This window comes from Apteryx mantelli, chromosome 15 (genome assembly GCF_036417845.1).
Source record: "Apteryx mantelli isolate bAptMan1 chromosome 15, bAptMan1.hap1, whole genome shotgun sequence".
In the NCBI taxonomy this organism is placed as follows: Eukaryota; Metazoa; Chordata; class Aves; order Apterygiformes; family Apterygidae; genus Apteryx; species Apteryx mantelli.
This window is the reverse complement of record NC_089992.1, coordinates 19,961,071-19,975,762: the sequence shown is the minus strand read 5'-3', so window position 1 is coordinate 19,975,762 and position 14,692 is coordinate 19,961,071. Positions and strand designations below refer to the sequence as shown.

The 14,692-nt window shown below is 37.1% G+C and overlaps 1 protein-coding gene across 1 annotated transcript in view; it reads left to right on the top strand.

Annotated features, from left to right (window-relative positions):
• Window positions 1–14,057, top strand: part of RORA (RAR related orphan receptor A) — a 66,950-nt gene extending 52,893 nt beyond the window's left edge. The window contains exons 3-10 of the mRNA XM_067305537.1: window positions 497–638; window positions 2,325–2,720; window positions 5,610–5,731; window positions 7,814–7,946; window positions 8,617–8,724; window positions 10,278–10,388; window positions 11,837–11,949; window positions 13,338–14,057. Coding sequence (XP_067161638.1) covers window positions 497–638; window positions 2,325–2,720; window positions 5,610–5,731; window positions 7,814–7,946; window positions 8,617–8,724; window positions 10,278–10,388; window positions 11,837–11,949; window positions 13,338–13,502 — 1,290 coding nt within the window. The 3' untranslated portion in view covers window positions 13,503–14,057. The remainder of the gene's footprint in view (window positions 1–496; window positions 639–2,324; window positions 2,721–5,609; window positions 5,732–7,813; window positions 7,947–8,616; window positions 8,725–10,277; window positions 10,389–11,836; window positions 11,950–13,337) is intronic.
• Window positions 14,058–14,692: the final 635 nt, after the last annotated feature.

The following is a 14,692-nucleotide window of genomic DNA, read 5'->3' as shown; positions in this document are numbered from 1 at the left end:
TCTTGGTAGAGGGGCTGCTGAGCCCCCTGCTCCGTGCACATGGAAGCACAGGCACCCCGCAAGGCTGCACCTCCCTGCCGGCTGCCAGCACCGCCTGGAGCAGGGCGTGATGCCCACTGCTGCCCACACTGGCTCTGGCAGCTGCCCTAACCATGCTGACCCAGCAAGGACAAGGAAATCAAGGAAATCTAGGTTTCTAATTAGTTTTATCTCCTTTGGAAAGAATCAGTATACAGTGTTACCATATATAATACAGGATCTGTAAAATCAGAGAAAAATGCATAATTCCTTTGTGTGTCATAACACTTTTTTATGAATTGTTTTCTACAAGTTACTGCTCTTTATTTGTTTCCAAGAGAAAAAAAAAATACTTAATTTCCTTTAGTTGCTTATACTGTACTTGAAGTTCACTTTCTATTTGGCATGCTACCTTTCAGTCTTTCTTCACTCCATCTATTAACAGCTTCTTGACTTATATTTTGCAATTCTACCATAGGGCTTTTTCAGAAGGAGTCAGCAAAGCAATGCTACCTACTCCTGTCCTCGTCAGAAGAACTGTTTGATTGACCGAACTAGTAGAAACCGCTGCCAACACTGTCGATTACAGAAATGCCTCGCTGTGGGGATGTCTCGAGATGGTAAGCTCTGCTACCCCTTGTTTAATTGCAAAAAGTAAAATAATATTTAGTATACTGTGTGTTCAACTGAAACAACATTGCATTTAAAAGTTATTGTGCATCAAGCCGACAATTGAGATCACTGAGTAGCTTTTATATGTTGTGTTATACATTTACATAAACATATATAAATCAGGACATGTATAAAGTTCTTGATATTTTTCCACTCATCTACTATAGTTCTCAATGAAGAGCTTTGCTTCTAGTCACTTCTTGAAGGTGCAGTTTTTAGTCTCATGTTAATACTTTCTCTATGTGTTCATTCCAACTTAAATGATATAGTGTAGTTGCAGGTAACAGTCTAATTGCCATATCGGTAGAGATCAGAATTGTTTTACGATATATATAGAAGTCAAATGTGTGTATAATGAATAATGGAAAACTATAAAGAGAAAATGATGCAGTGTTTTCTCAAACCCCTGTGGTTTTTTTTTTTTTCTGAAGACAAGATCCTGAAGAAAATGTGTTCCAGTGCTGTTAATATTAAGCTCAAAATTACACCTAGTATAATGATGAAAATCTACCTCGCTGTAAAATGGAAGCTTATATAACACAATTAGAACTGGATTTGCAGCTGATATTTGCACACCTCCATAGATTTAATGAAGCTGCCATCACTTACCTAAGATCTGACTCAGTCTTTTCCCCTGCAGTAGTGACAGCAACATTACATGTTCTGCAATACATATGCATTACTCTATGCTCATGAAGCCTGTTTAAGGAGACAGTTTTCAGATTACATTTACTTCTTAAATTGCATTGTCTCAGGGTTTTTTTATTGGGCGTGAAACTAAAAACCTGAAATGGTTGATCATGTAATAACCAGTTCCTCTGAAGCATTTGCTTTCCTATAGAAAAGTACAGGTTGATAGTCATCTTCCTAAACTACGAAGCTTTTGGAGCTGACAAAGGTCCCAGAAGTCACATACCATATTCTTAAGAATTCAATGGATATGCCAAACCAGTTGCTTCTGGCTTACACTTAATATGCAAGTTTCTGAGTTACATTTTTTAAAGTATTAATAATTTTGGGTGTATATGTACATATATTTTTTTTTTCAATAACTTACTTGGTAAACATTTTAGCCCACAAAAATGTTTACTTGTCACAGTAAGCTGCACTGAAAGCGGTTTCTGTGGTTTTCCCCCTGTGCTTTGGTCCTAATATCAATAAAGCTTGCTTTTGATCCTTTTTGAGATAGACCCTACATGTTTATACCTAACTGTATGTTCACTTTGTAGCATGGATATACAACTAGTAGGAATTGGGCTGTTCATCTCAGACCGGCATATTATTTTTTAATTGTCATCCAGTAATAATTTTATACGTGGGATTTGAATGCCTAAGAGATGTATCTGTCAACTTCAGTGGATATATAAGAGAAAATCTTTTAGGTACAGAAGTGGAAAGCTAATGAATTAAGCTAAAACAATAACATCTAGTGTAGATAGGATGTTAAAACTGTCTTTTAAAGGTAGATGCTGGAGTTCAGTCACGTGTAACTGACAGATGTGATTTTTAGGTCTGCTCATCTTGCTTTTTTAGCTTTTATACCTTGTCCTTCGCTGTAGTATTTAAAGACCCAAGACAATCACAACACAGTAGCAGTTTATAGAAATGAAATGTATTGTGTGTCTGTATTTCAGCTGTAAAGTTTGGTCGAATGTCAAAAAAGCAGAGGGACAGCTTGTATGCGGAGGTGCAGAAACATCGAATGCAGCAGCAGCAGCGAGACCATCAGCAGCAGCCAGGAGAGGCAGAACCACTAACACCAACATACAATATCACCACCAATGGGCTAACAGAGCTCCACGACGACCTCAGTAATTACATTGATGGGCATACCCCTGAAGGTAGCAAAGCAGACTCTGCAGTTAGCAGCTTCTACTTAGACATACAGCCTTCTCCAGATCAGTCGGGTCTTGATATTAATGGAATCAAACCAGAACCAATATGTGACTACACACCAGCATCGGGCTTCTTCCCTTATTGTTCTTTTACAAATGGGGAGACCTCTCCAACTGTGTCCATGGCAGAATTAGGTAATGAGAGAAAAAAGCTTCCATTGTAACTGTCTTAATAGTACCCTTTGGATTAAATTGACACGTTCAGGCAGGTGATAGCGAGAACACTGCATCAGTATAGCTGTGAGCACGTCCAGGCATCCTTCTGCAAAGTGCATGATGCCGTAACGGTGGTACATGGTGAACACCTTACAGAACTGAGCTAAAAATCCCAGGAGCTTGCAGTTAATCAGATCTAGTAGTATTGCCCTTGTGTTAAATCTTTGTAATAGAACCTCTGAATACTGATTAATGAGCATACAGAGTATTTCTTCATTTGCAGATAATTTTTTAATATTTTATCATTTTTTTCATTAGTTGTATTCTATTTTCTAACACAAAGTGATGAAATTGATTTTCTTCTGCTCTTTACTTGTACCTGGGAAAATGGAAACCAAAAAAACAATCTAATTTGGGGGCAGTTCTCCTCTCCACTGGTCGAGGAGGAGATCTTGCCCCAGATACTTTGGAAAATTTTTAAATGTAGCAAGTTCTGAAAATTTCCCTAAGATCCTTATAATGCCCACTGTAGTTACCACATCTGAGTTTGCACTGTTTCCTGAATGATTACGCTAGGGCTGAAGTCCACAACAATGACTTTTGTCAACATCCATGGCTTGAGTTAGAGTGCGCTGTGTGAACCTCTGATAAGCAGACTGGAACAGGACATTAGAGAAGTGACTTTAAGATTCTGCTACGTATTTAAGCACTCAGGAGTTTAAAACATCAATTTTGCTTGCTTAGACAACATTTTTGCTAATTATTCCATTATGAAAACAACCTAAAAATAGTTTGAAAAATCAAATATTTCAAGTTAAATTTTTTGAATTAGAGGCTAATATGTGATATGAAATTTTGCTAGTTTTGTTTTAATTTATGTTTTTTTGAGAAATTTTGCAGAGAGGAAAGGGAAAAGAAGGCTTCCTTTTTAATGTCCTCATGTTGCAGAATGCAGTTCTCTGCAATAGAATTTGTTGTGACAGCCAAAATATTGTGTCTGGCTTGAGTTCAAATAACTTCAGTTACAGATGAGTAGAAATGAGAAGAAAAAATGAGGATAAAGGCTCTGCTACAAACTTTATCTCAATCAAATGGTTGTTAATGTTTCCATGGGAGCTATTAATAGATCTAAATTAAACTCACAGAAAAAAGAAGGGCCTTTTCCTTCCTAGGCCAGGTGTTGAGTTTGGAGCACTGGCATAAAATAAGTTTGTGATATTACTTACCTTTATTTACATAGTGCTTGCCTTAAAACCCTATGGAACGTGTGCTGGGTGCCCAGCACTGACGTTGCCAAACAATGTTTGAAGAATGTTTGTCTTCCAGACGGAGGTTCCAATTTAGAAGGTGTGGTTGTTCAATGAAAGTATTTAGGTGTGTGCTTAAATATGGTCCAGAGCTGAGGCCTGGGTTTGTGAATACCATGGTCATATTTCACCCCTGTATCCTCCAAGGGCATGGGTCTGAGGCTGTCAGATGCTGCTAGGGAGAGCAAAAGTTGCTTTTAAATACGTGCTTGTAAACAGATTGCTCTGAAATACATGAAAGCTGTGATGACAACAAAAATATTAACTACTTTGTGTCCAACATTGTTGGTTGTTTAGGTGGCACATATAATCTGATTTTACTTAAGTATCCTGTATCTTAAAGACTTTTCAGGTAGTATCTCAAATCGAACTATTAGTGCAGTAACTGTGATAGTGAGCAGATGGATCGGTCCAGCAGTCCAATTTGTCCAGAGTTGGATTTGGTTGTGTTTGAACAAGGCAAGTTTCCCAGGAGACCTGACCCTTTAAAGCTGAGAAAAGAACCTGAGTCTTCAGTGTCTGAGTCTGCCAGAACCTGTGTCTTCAGATAATAATAGTTATCTGGATTCTCTAATGAGTCTATTTTCTTAATACTTTTTAAATCATATGATAGTAGGAAAAAAAAGAAACTTTTTTTTCCTTCAGAGGAGCCTTCATGTGATAGTGTCCTGCTTGGTAGAGTACTGGCTGGATTCTCAATATCTGCAGTTCTTCAGGAGGAAGCGTCTGTTGTATCAAATGCAAACAAATCTTTCGAAGATTTACATTCTGGCTGACAGCGCTGTGTATTCACTGCACATGAAACGTGGTGGCGTGTGTTCAGCAAGGCTCCCCCACTGCGATTCTTGCACTCTAGCTTGAGGAGTCCATCACCTCACGCATTGGTATTTTTTTCTATGGCTCTGATTAACAGCTTAATTCTCAGCCCAGGTTTTAAAACTGACTTTATCTCACTAAAAGCAGCAAGGCCACTTACTGAATTTGCAATAGGTTGCACGGTCCCCTAGATTTCACTGAGTTTTGCTTTCATTTTGCAAGCTTTCCCATCTCACATGCTTTCTTTGGTACCTTTGGTACCCACTTCAGTGTGAGAAAGAAGTTTGTCCCAAATATAATTTTAGTTATTCAGAAATAAACCCCTGTTCACCCAAACATCTTATAAACAAGTGAAGGACTCTGCTTTGTGTGCCTGTATTAAAATCCAGGGATGAAGGTTTCTGAGGACAGCAGTGTGAGAAGGCGAGGGAGGTATGTGTGTGCAGACTGCCCTCTAACGGGGCGCCGGCCCCCAGGAGCCGGCCAGCTGCCGTCGGAACCAGCCGCCTGCCTTGTCTCCTCCACTCGGTTAACTATTTGCATCGCATTGGCTCATTTTTATGAAGCAAAATCCAAGGAGATCTGAAATTAAAGTATTTTTTCTAACAGCCAAACCCTCCCCTGGCAAAATTGCAACTGTAATGTGTTAGTTTTATCATATCTAAAGGTATAGCTTTGTTTTATATATGTGTGTATGTATATGTATATATATATATAAATAACCATGTTTTGGTCTTTCTCTTAGAACATCTTGCACAGAATATTTCCAAGTCACACATGGAAACTTGCCAATACTTGCGAGAGGAGCTACAGCAGATAACATGGCAGACTTTTCTGCAGGAAGAAATTGAGAACTACCAGAACAAGGTATAAAAGCATGTCAAACTATGGCATGCTTTTTTTTTTTCTTTTTTTTTAAGCATGGTATTTTAATAACACACTGCAAGATTCACTTTTTTCATTGCTTTAGATGTACAATTAGAAATGTGTATTTACATGTGTTTTCAAAAAATAAATAGTCATAGGCTAGAATCAAAGGCAGAAAGATGGTTAGGATATCCTTCGCATTTGTAATTTTTACAGGTATATTAAAAGATAAAGTCATACTCTTCAAATCTACTTCTCTGTGATTGATAAACAGAAATATGAAAGCCATAGAAAAGGTTTTCTCTCCTAAATGGCTGGATAATGCTCCAGCGTTGTGAGGTGCCTGATGCTCTTAGACCTGTGTGCTGTTTACATTTCTGTGGACTAATTTGCAAACCTCCAATCACCGAAAAAACTCTTGAAACCACCAAATTGTAACTATAGGATTCTCTACAGTTGACTTGTGAAACTTCAATATGAGCACGTGTCCTGTTGTGTCCTCTCTTGGTTAACATCAGCTGATGTTAGCAAATAGCCTAGTGTATAACACTGTATTTCAAATCCAACTATTTCTGACATGAATAAGATTCCCAAAATCCTGACTTAAAACCTGTAAAATTTTAAGTAAAAGAAGTTTATTCTTACTATTTTATTTTTGTATCTGGAGTCTGTAGGGTTGAAAAATACTATATATATAGGAAACTGATCTCTCATAATCAGCTACTAAAATCTGGAAGTATATGATAAGCATTTTTTTGTTACACTTTTTTTTTTTTTAAATAAAACTAGGAAATCTGACATTGCTATTAATGAAAGTGAGGCATGGATAGGAAGTTTACTGAATGAGCTCAAACCAAAGACTCTTTGCAAATAGATTTGCAGTTGAAGTCTGTTGCAGAGTTGCTGCTTCCATGAGGTTTTTAATTATTTTGCATTTTGTTTGTGTGCTAATCAGTTTTATAATTTACTTTTTGTTGGTGCACTTTGATGGAATTTATCTCGCCTAACTGTATTCCTTTTAAAACTAGCCATATATGCTCTCTATATTGTCAAAGTAAAGAAGGAAGCAACTCAGGACAGTAGTTTACCATTCCTATTGTGAATATCAGTCTTGGATGGGAATGTCTTACTCTGTTTCCATTCCAGTCCAGTAATAGAGAACCTGGATATGAGCTGGCCAGAAAGCCCAACAGCTGTTTCATGTTTTGCAATTTTACAAGATTTCTTCTGTTTTGAGATTATAAACATAGAACTGTGTCAGGTTTCCTGCTTTCAGTGCCTGCTTGTAACCTTGATTCATTCTGCAATTGTTACTCAGTGTTTGAGTCTAGCTGTAGCATGGGCAGCACAGTGCTGCCGTACCTCCAGCGGGTATTATAAGATTTAATCACTATTTGTATTTCCGTTATGCCTTCTATCCGCAAACTACTTACAAAACAACTGCTTTTTCAAAACTACCTTGGAAAACGCTATTAAAGCACACTGTTTTTTAAATATAATTTTAATTTCTACAAAAAATACTTAGCTTTTAAGAATATCATTTTTTACTCTTTAGATAGTTTCATTGTGAATGATTAATAAACATATGAAAAATGACTAATTGCATGCCTTATTTATGGTAGTTACAAGCTGATCTTCATATATATATATATCTTTATATGTATCCTTATAAAGAGATGCTTGTTAAATAATTTACATTCAGTAGGAAACAGAGGTTGACAGGAAGAATGTGATTATGCATTGAGAACTTAGGTCTGCTAGTGTGACTTGGTATTTTCTTTTGAGGCAGCAAGTAAAACTCCCACTGAAATCATGAGAATCATTATGCTTGGACATTTTTGGCTCATGAGACAAAATATTCCAACCTGGATCTCTCTGACGCCACTGAAGAAGTCTTACGTGTTTGCATTTTCAGTCATCCATGTGAGGCTTTGTTTTTGAGGTTAATTCCCCTTGTCTTATTAGCAGACTGTAGGCAGGTTGCAGGAGAAAATTTGCTCTGCTTGTTTTTCAGCTTAGTTTTACTTTATGAAAATGGGCTTTCCTAACCTTGATTAATAACTTTTCTTTTCTCTCAAACAGCAAAGGGAGGTAATGTGGCAGTTATGTGCAGTCAAAATAACAGAAGCTATACAGTATGTAGTGGAATTTGCCAAACGCATTGATGGCTTTATGGAACTGTGTCAAAACGATCAAATTGTGCTTTTAAAAGCAGGTACGCTGGTGAATTTTAAGATTTGTTTCAGTTCATTTTCACTAAGGAAAGTGCAACCTGTATACAGTGATTGTGTACATACATATATGTTGGACAATGATCTTTTAAAATAATACGAGAAAAAATAACAAATTTTGTGCTTCTTTGTGAAGTAATATGCTTATATTAGCTACTCTGGGTAGAAAAGTTCAAGTCTGTATGAGATTTTCATTATGAACAATGAGAGCAATGAGTGTGTAAAGAGGGCAGAGTTGGACTCAAATTTAAAATTTGGCTTTGTAACAGCAAATAACATTTTAAGATAAAAATCTAGATTGTTCTATGCAACATGTTGTAGAATTAATGCGGTTTACAAATACTGGACAAAGTCTTCAAAGCTCATGAGTATAAATGCTCATGAGTTTCATTCAGATGAACTGTTTTGACTTCAGAGAAGTTACTCTAACAGATAATTATTATTTACTAGCATTAACTAAAGTTACTTTAGGAAATGGCCCTAAAGGAGTCTTTGGGAATTATATTAATTCTACTCGCAAATCAAACACACAAATCCTACTACTCCACTCAATCTGTACTGAATTGAGAGCATAGGACATTTCTAAATACTCACTGGCTCTTTGCAACTGAAGTCCCTACTTAAACAGTCAAACTTGCATTGTTTCTGTTTTAGGGTCTTTAGAGGTTGTGTTCATCAGAATGTGCCGTGCCTTTGACTCCCAAAACAACACAGTCTACTTTGATGGCAAGTATGCTAGCCCTGAGGTTTTCAAGTCCTTAGGTAAGAAATTTCAAGCGTTGTATTTTAAAACAACAGAATAAAAATAATAAGGTGGAAAAGCTAGAGGACAGCCGCTTTGAAAAAAAAAAAGACTATTATATGCAAATTAAAAAAAAGTTCAAAAGCTCAAATTGCTTACTTTGTAAACAACCATGCTGGCTATGTTTGAGGCCAAGCTGATCCCAGGAGCTTAAATAGCTTAACTCCTTACACTAAAGGACTCCTGGTTTTGAAAGTCAGCACTTCAGCACTTGCCTTTGGTCAGGGTAGAGCAGTTTGGATATACTTGTCAAGAATAGAAGCCCAGATTTCATATCCAAAATAATGCTATATATATCCTGTTGGATGAGAAGGCAGGTTTTAAGCTAATTTTGGGTATACTGATGTTACTGCTTTGAAGATGTTAATTTTGTTTTAAATTGTTTAATAATCTTTAAAATGTAGTTATTTACAGTTAAATTACTATAAATAGATCAATTTTTTATTAACCCACACTTTATCATATTGAGATTTTCTGTGTATTTTTGCTTATTTTAAAAGGATGCATTTAGTTGTGTTTAGGATTTGGTATATAACCTGTTTTGGAGGGCAATGAAAAATGGCAGTGACAATATGGCAGTGAAGAATGCTGTACAATTACCGAAGTATACTCTGCCTTTTTAAAACACCACAAAGTATAAATGAATGCACTCTGAATGCAAATAATTCAGAGTGCAATATCAGATGTGGGCTTCGACCCGGCTTCTAATGAAACATATTTTCATCTTTTTCCAACTAGACCCAGAAATTTAAGTTGTGTTGGGGGCTGAGATCTGCAGAGGAGAGCCCTATTCCAACACATGTTGCAGTCCCCTCCAAAGCAGGGCTTTTGCGAATTAGGAGAAGCATGTGTAGCAGCAGTAGTAGCCTCATTTACACCTGGGTGACCAAGAGCCTGGATGTGCATACGAAAGAAGACAGAGTTCTTTATCCACATGAAAAGCTTTCAGACCTTGGCGTCTCCCTTTGCTCCTGCATGTACCTTGTGTGCCTCTCTCCCCCCTCCCTCTTCTGTGTGCTCAGTACTCTTAAAAACCAGCACTTCACCAGTACACGTTTCAAACACCCAGTCTCCAGTGACAAGAACAACAACAAAGCTAAACCAACATTGAGTTTTCTAGCCAAGTCATATAAAGATCTAATCTACATAAAATGTTCAGAAATTTGGGGAAAATCTAACCATACTTTATTTCTACAGAAGAGTTCTGAGTTTGCAAATGGCTTGTTTTTTTATCCATATTTACCCAAAAAAGAACAGAATCTGGGAAAAATAGTGTGTAAAAAAATCCAAAAATTTGGCTGTCAGAGTGTGGAAATTGTGGACTTGTGGGAATGAGGTAATAGCCTCTACTATGAGTGAGATCTCACTGCCATTACTCAGTGATCCTTTAAGGAGAAAAGCATTCACCTACAAAGTATTCTACATCCATCTTTCACCTCCATCAGAATAAATAAATTTTTCAGTAGCTTTGAAGTAGTTGTAAACAATTTGGCATGTACCTTCTTTTTGGCAGGTTGTGAAGACTTCATCAGTTTTGTGTTTGAATTTGGAAAAAGTTTATGTTCTATGCACCTGACAGAAGATGAGATAGCTTTGTTTTCTGCATTTGTTTTAATGTCTGCAGGTAAGAGATAAAGTATTGCTCTAGGTTTATTTGGTAGAGGTTATTTTTATTTTGAAGTCTTTTTCAATGATAATGCTAAGACTATCAGTGTAAAATGTTGAGTGCCTCCTTCCTAACCGATATTTTTATTTTATTTTAATATATATATTACAACTATGAATTTAGAAATAAATCTGCTGAAATTGTAAACCTGAATCTAAGCCCATGTTTTCCAATTTTTCTCCTTGCTGAGGACACTGCTTCTTTGTAAAAGCTGAAATGCATGCGAATGAGACGGCTAGGTCAATCTAAGGAAGAGAGGCAGAAGGCAGCCACTGAATTTATAGTCAACTTTCAACTGTGTGGGCTTGCAGCTGTAGCAGAGCATCTCTAGCACAATGCCACCCATCTGATGAGCGCTTCCAGTGGCAGCTCAGGTCTGTTAAGCAGGGTAGCCATTTCAGCGTGCTACAAAGGTGCCAAGGCAGTTGTGTACCAGGCTAGCTTAGATAACTTCACATCACTGTCCTGAAACTGAATGCACTGGAAAGTACTGTGCAGGCACATAAGTGGCTCCCAAGAACCAGTCTGGGTCCAGTATATCCACTGGTAAAATAACTTAATAATATCAAACAGATGTGCACAGTACCAAGTTCTGGTAAGGCTTATTAAGTTGGGGGAAGCAAGGCATCAGTGCAGAAAGCCAGTTTGCATCTGGCATACTGCTCAAGGACATAAACACGCGCTTTAGGTTGGAGCGTAGTGGACACAGGAGTGGTGGTGGAAAGGTCTGTTAGCAACAGTGGGTACACTGGCTCCATCTGCGTGTGGGCTGCTCAGGTCCAGACTGGCTTCTGCATTTGTCCATGCACCAGAGTTGACTGTATCATAAATACATCCCCATGCCATTTGCCAGATCAGAAGTTTGTCAGTGCCGTATCTTAATATGTGAACCACAGAATTCCTCCGTTCTGCCCCGAAGAGGATGTAGCTGGTAATACTGCTTTGCTGCCAGGAGGTTTAGGACCACTTTTCTTCTTAACAGATGAATATTCACTTCTGATTTTTCTGTATGTCACTGTAGATCTTAGCAAGATGATACACTCCAGCTAGTTGTTCATTATATAATCTTTCATTTCCCGACAAAAAGTTGCTACCTTCATTTTGTAAATACTCTGAATTTTGTAAATATCCTGAATTTTACAGAATCCTATCAGCAAATTATTAATAATATTCATATTTGCTGGACTCTTCTAACTGAGAGCTTTATAAAACTGATTTTAAATGTAAGTAATAGATGTATTCTAAAACATATTGCTTTTGAAATTCATTTCCTGTATAAGACTGTTGAAGTGGAAGGAAGGTTGCAAATAGGAAAGATGAATCTGTAACAGACTCTTAAGAATATTTCCTGGTGCACTGTGCTGGATGTATGTAGTACTAGAGGTGTTCACTCCATTTATATTTAGATCGTTCATGGCTTCAAGAGAAGGTAAAAATTGAGAAACTCCAACAGAAGATCCAGCTAGCACTTCAGCACGTCCTGCAGAAGAACCACCGAGAAGACGGAATTCTAACAAAGGTGAGACTCACCAAGCGTGCCATGTCACGTGAATGCTAAAGCACACTCTTTCATATCAGCAATGTCATAATTATTGTGTGACAGCTTTTATGCAGTTAATTTATACTATGTAATCTCAGAATTCTTTGTTCAAAATCTAGCTGCTTAGATGAAATCATTTGCTGAAAATGAGGAGGAGTGAAAAGATGATGTAAAGACAAGAATGACAGTGGTCTGAAAAGAAGAATTTTAATGTTGAACTTCATGAAAAGCCATCAAGGTTTTGTCCGATTTTTCCTGCTATGCAACATTTCTGCCACACAGAATACTATTTCAGTTCTACAACATGCATGCCTTAATCCTTATGAAATATCTCCCTGCCTGACAGTTAAATTGAGATGACATGCAATATCTTAGCTAACCATGGTTTTTACTGTTCTGTGAGAAGTTTCCCCCACAGCCTTTTTCTCAGCAGTTCTTCCAAATATTGGTGGCCAGGGAAGAAAAAGAAGATACTGAATACTATTATGCTAATCTAAAGCATCTTCACTTAAGTTTTCAAAAATGCAAAGACGGTGTGATAAGAAAATCTGCACTGAATGACTGGGGAAGGAGAGGCGCTTCCTTACAGACGTAGTTCCTTTTATACCTCTACACAGCTGGAAAGTTCATGCTTAGTTTCACACCACAGAGATTAATTACAATAGAAGCAGGATGGTACAGCCTAGTATAAAAGGCTTTTCAGAGTGTCCTCATTTCAAATCCTAGCTCATATAATTCTTTTCTCAGCACATACTTTGGATGCCTTTGTTGGAAGAAGGCCGTTTCTTCCATGTACTTAGATACAAATATGTAGTCAGAAAGTTCTTAGTAGTAGTGGTATCTTAGACGTACACATTTTTCAGATCTGTTCCTTTATGAAAATTTAACTTTTCTCCTTTATTTGGCATAAATGAAAACAGCATGATCTATTGCATTTCCAATTCCCTCCGTAATATTCACAGTGGATTTAAAAGTAATCAGGAATGCTTTCTTCCAAGAAAATTGCTAAATTGTATGAAAGAGGATGCAGTCATGAAATAGTATTGTATCAATTTGGTGCTTGTGGTATTGCTTACCTGGTAGGCAAATGAAGAAATCTAATGATTCATATTCCTAGGATCTTAAAGAAGAGATTCTTTCACAAATAGCAATAATACATTACTTAATACCTTTTAAATGGCTTTTTTTTTTAATCTAACAAACCTAAGCATCTGAAATACCATTGTTGAGGTAAACAACTGAAGTGAACTAGAAGTGTCTGAGAGAGCTTTTTACTAGAAGTGTTTGAGAGAGCTTTAATCCTAAAAGCAAGATTGGGAGGCCTGGTTTCATATATGACCATATGACTTCTGTTCGTTTTTTTGCAGTTAATATGCAAAGTGTCTACTTTAAGAGCACTGTGTGGACGACATACAGAAAAGCTTATGGCATTTAAAGCAATATACCCAGACATTGTACGACTTCATTTTCCTCCACTTTACAAGGAGTTGTTCACTTCAGAATTTGAGCCAGCGATGCAAATTGATGGGTAAACGTGTCATCTGAGCACTTCTAGAATGTCTGAAGTACAAACATTAAAACAAAAGAAAGGAAAAGAAAAAAAAAAAAGAAAACCAAGACACTTTATATGGCCCTGCACAGACCTAGGGAGCCAACACACTGCACATCTCTTGGCGGTGGGGGTCAGGCGAAGGATGGGAAACAATGAAACAAAGTTGAACTTGTTTTTCTCATGCATATGATTTCCATTATGCCTACAAATATGGACCCTTTTTCTGTCTCAACTTCTCAATCCTTGACCTCTGTTTACACAGACTGAGGGTACTAATGTCAGAAGGTTGTTTTCTCTCATAGTTCACTGCCCAGACTTTTGACAGAACAATCAATTTGTTGATCAGAACAGAGAGTCCTGCTAGTAATCAGCGATTGGTGTGCATTGCAGAGATTTCAGCATCAGTTTGCACAACTTGCTCATTGTTTCATGAAGGACGATTTTTTTTCACCTACCACTGTTTGCCAGTAGACAGAATGGCATGAAAAGGGTCCATAGCAATAGCAACAATAGCATTATAATATATTACAGGGTAAATGGGCATGAAGACTATATATAGCAAAAGAGATATTGTTTATATATTGTTTTAATTAATATAAAATGTAGTTACTGGTATAGCTTTTCTTGTTGAATTGATAAGGCACTTTCATTTTGCACCTTTTTCTTTAAATTAAATGCTAGCGTGTTCATTGTTGTGTTGCATGTGCACCAGAAATTCAAGTTTAACTGAAAAAGGTTTGGCAGGTACTGGTACATTGGGAGGTATTTATGCTGCTGTTTTCCATGTTACTTTTAAAGAGGGGCTGGTCATATCCTGAAATGGTTACACAGATTTTTTTAAACAGTTTGAAAATAATGAAAATTTTCTAAATTAAAATTCACTTCTCAGCTGTTACTTTAAATGGTACTTTTATTTTCAAATCTTTCAAACCTGGATATTTAAAATTGCAAGCCTAAATCTACATTTAGGCACACAAATAAAAAGCCTCATTTTCAAAGGCGCTGAGCTTCCAGGGTCAAGGTTTAGCTAAGCAATCACAGATCACTTACAGCTAGAGACATACAGCATCCTTGAAAATCAAGCTATTAATAAAGTATATTTCTCCCCACCTTAAATCCAGGTTTGAAGTTACTGACTCAAGTCTGTATCTACAGTAAAAGTATGTGTGT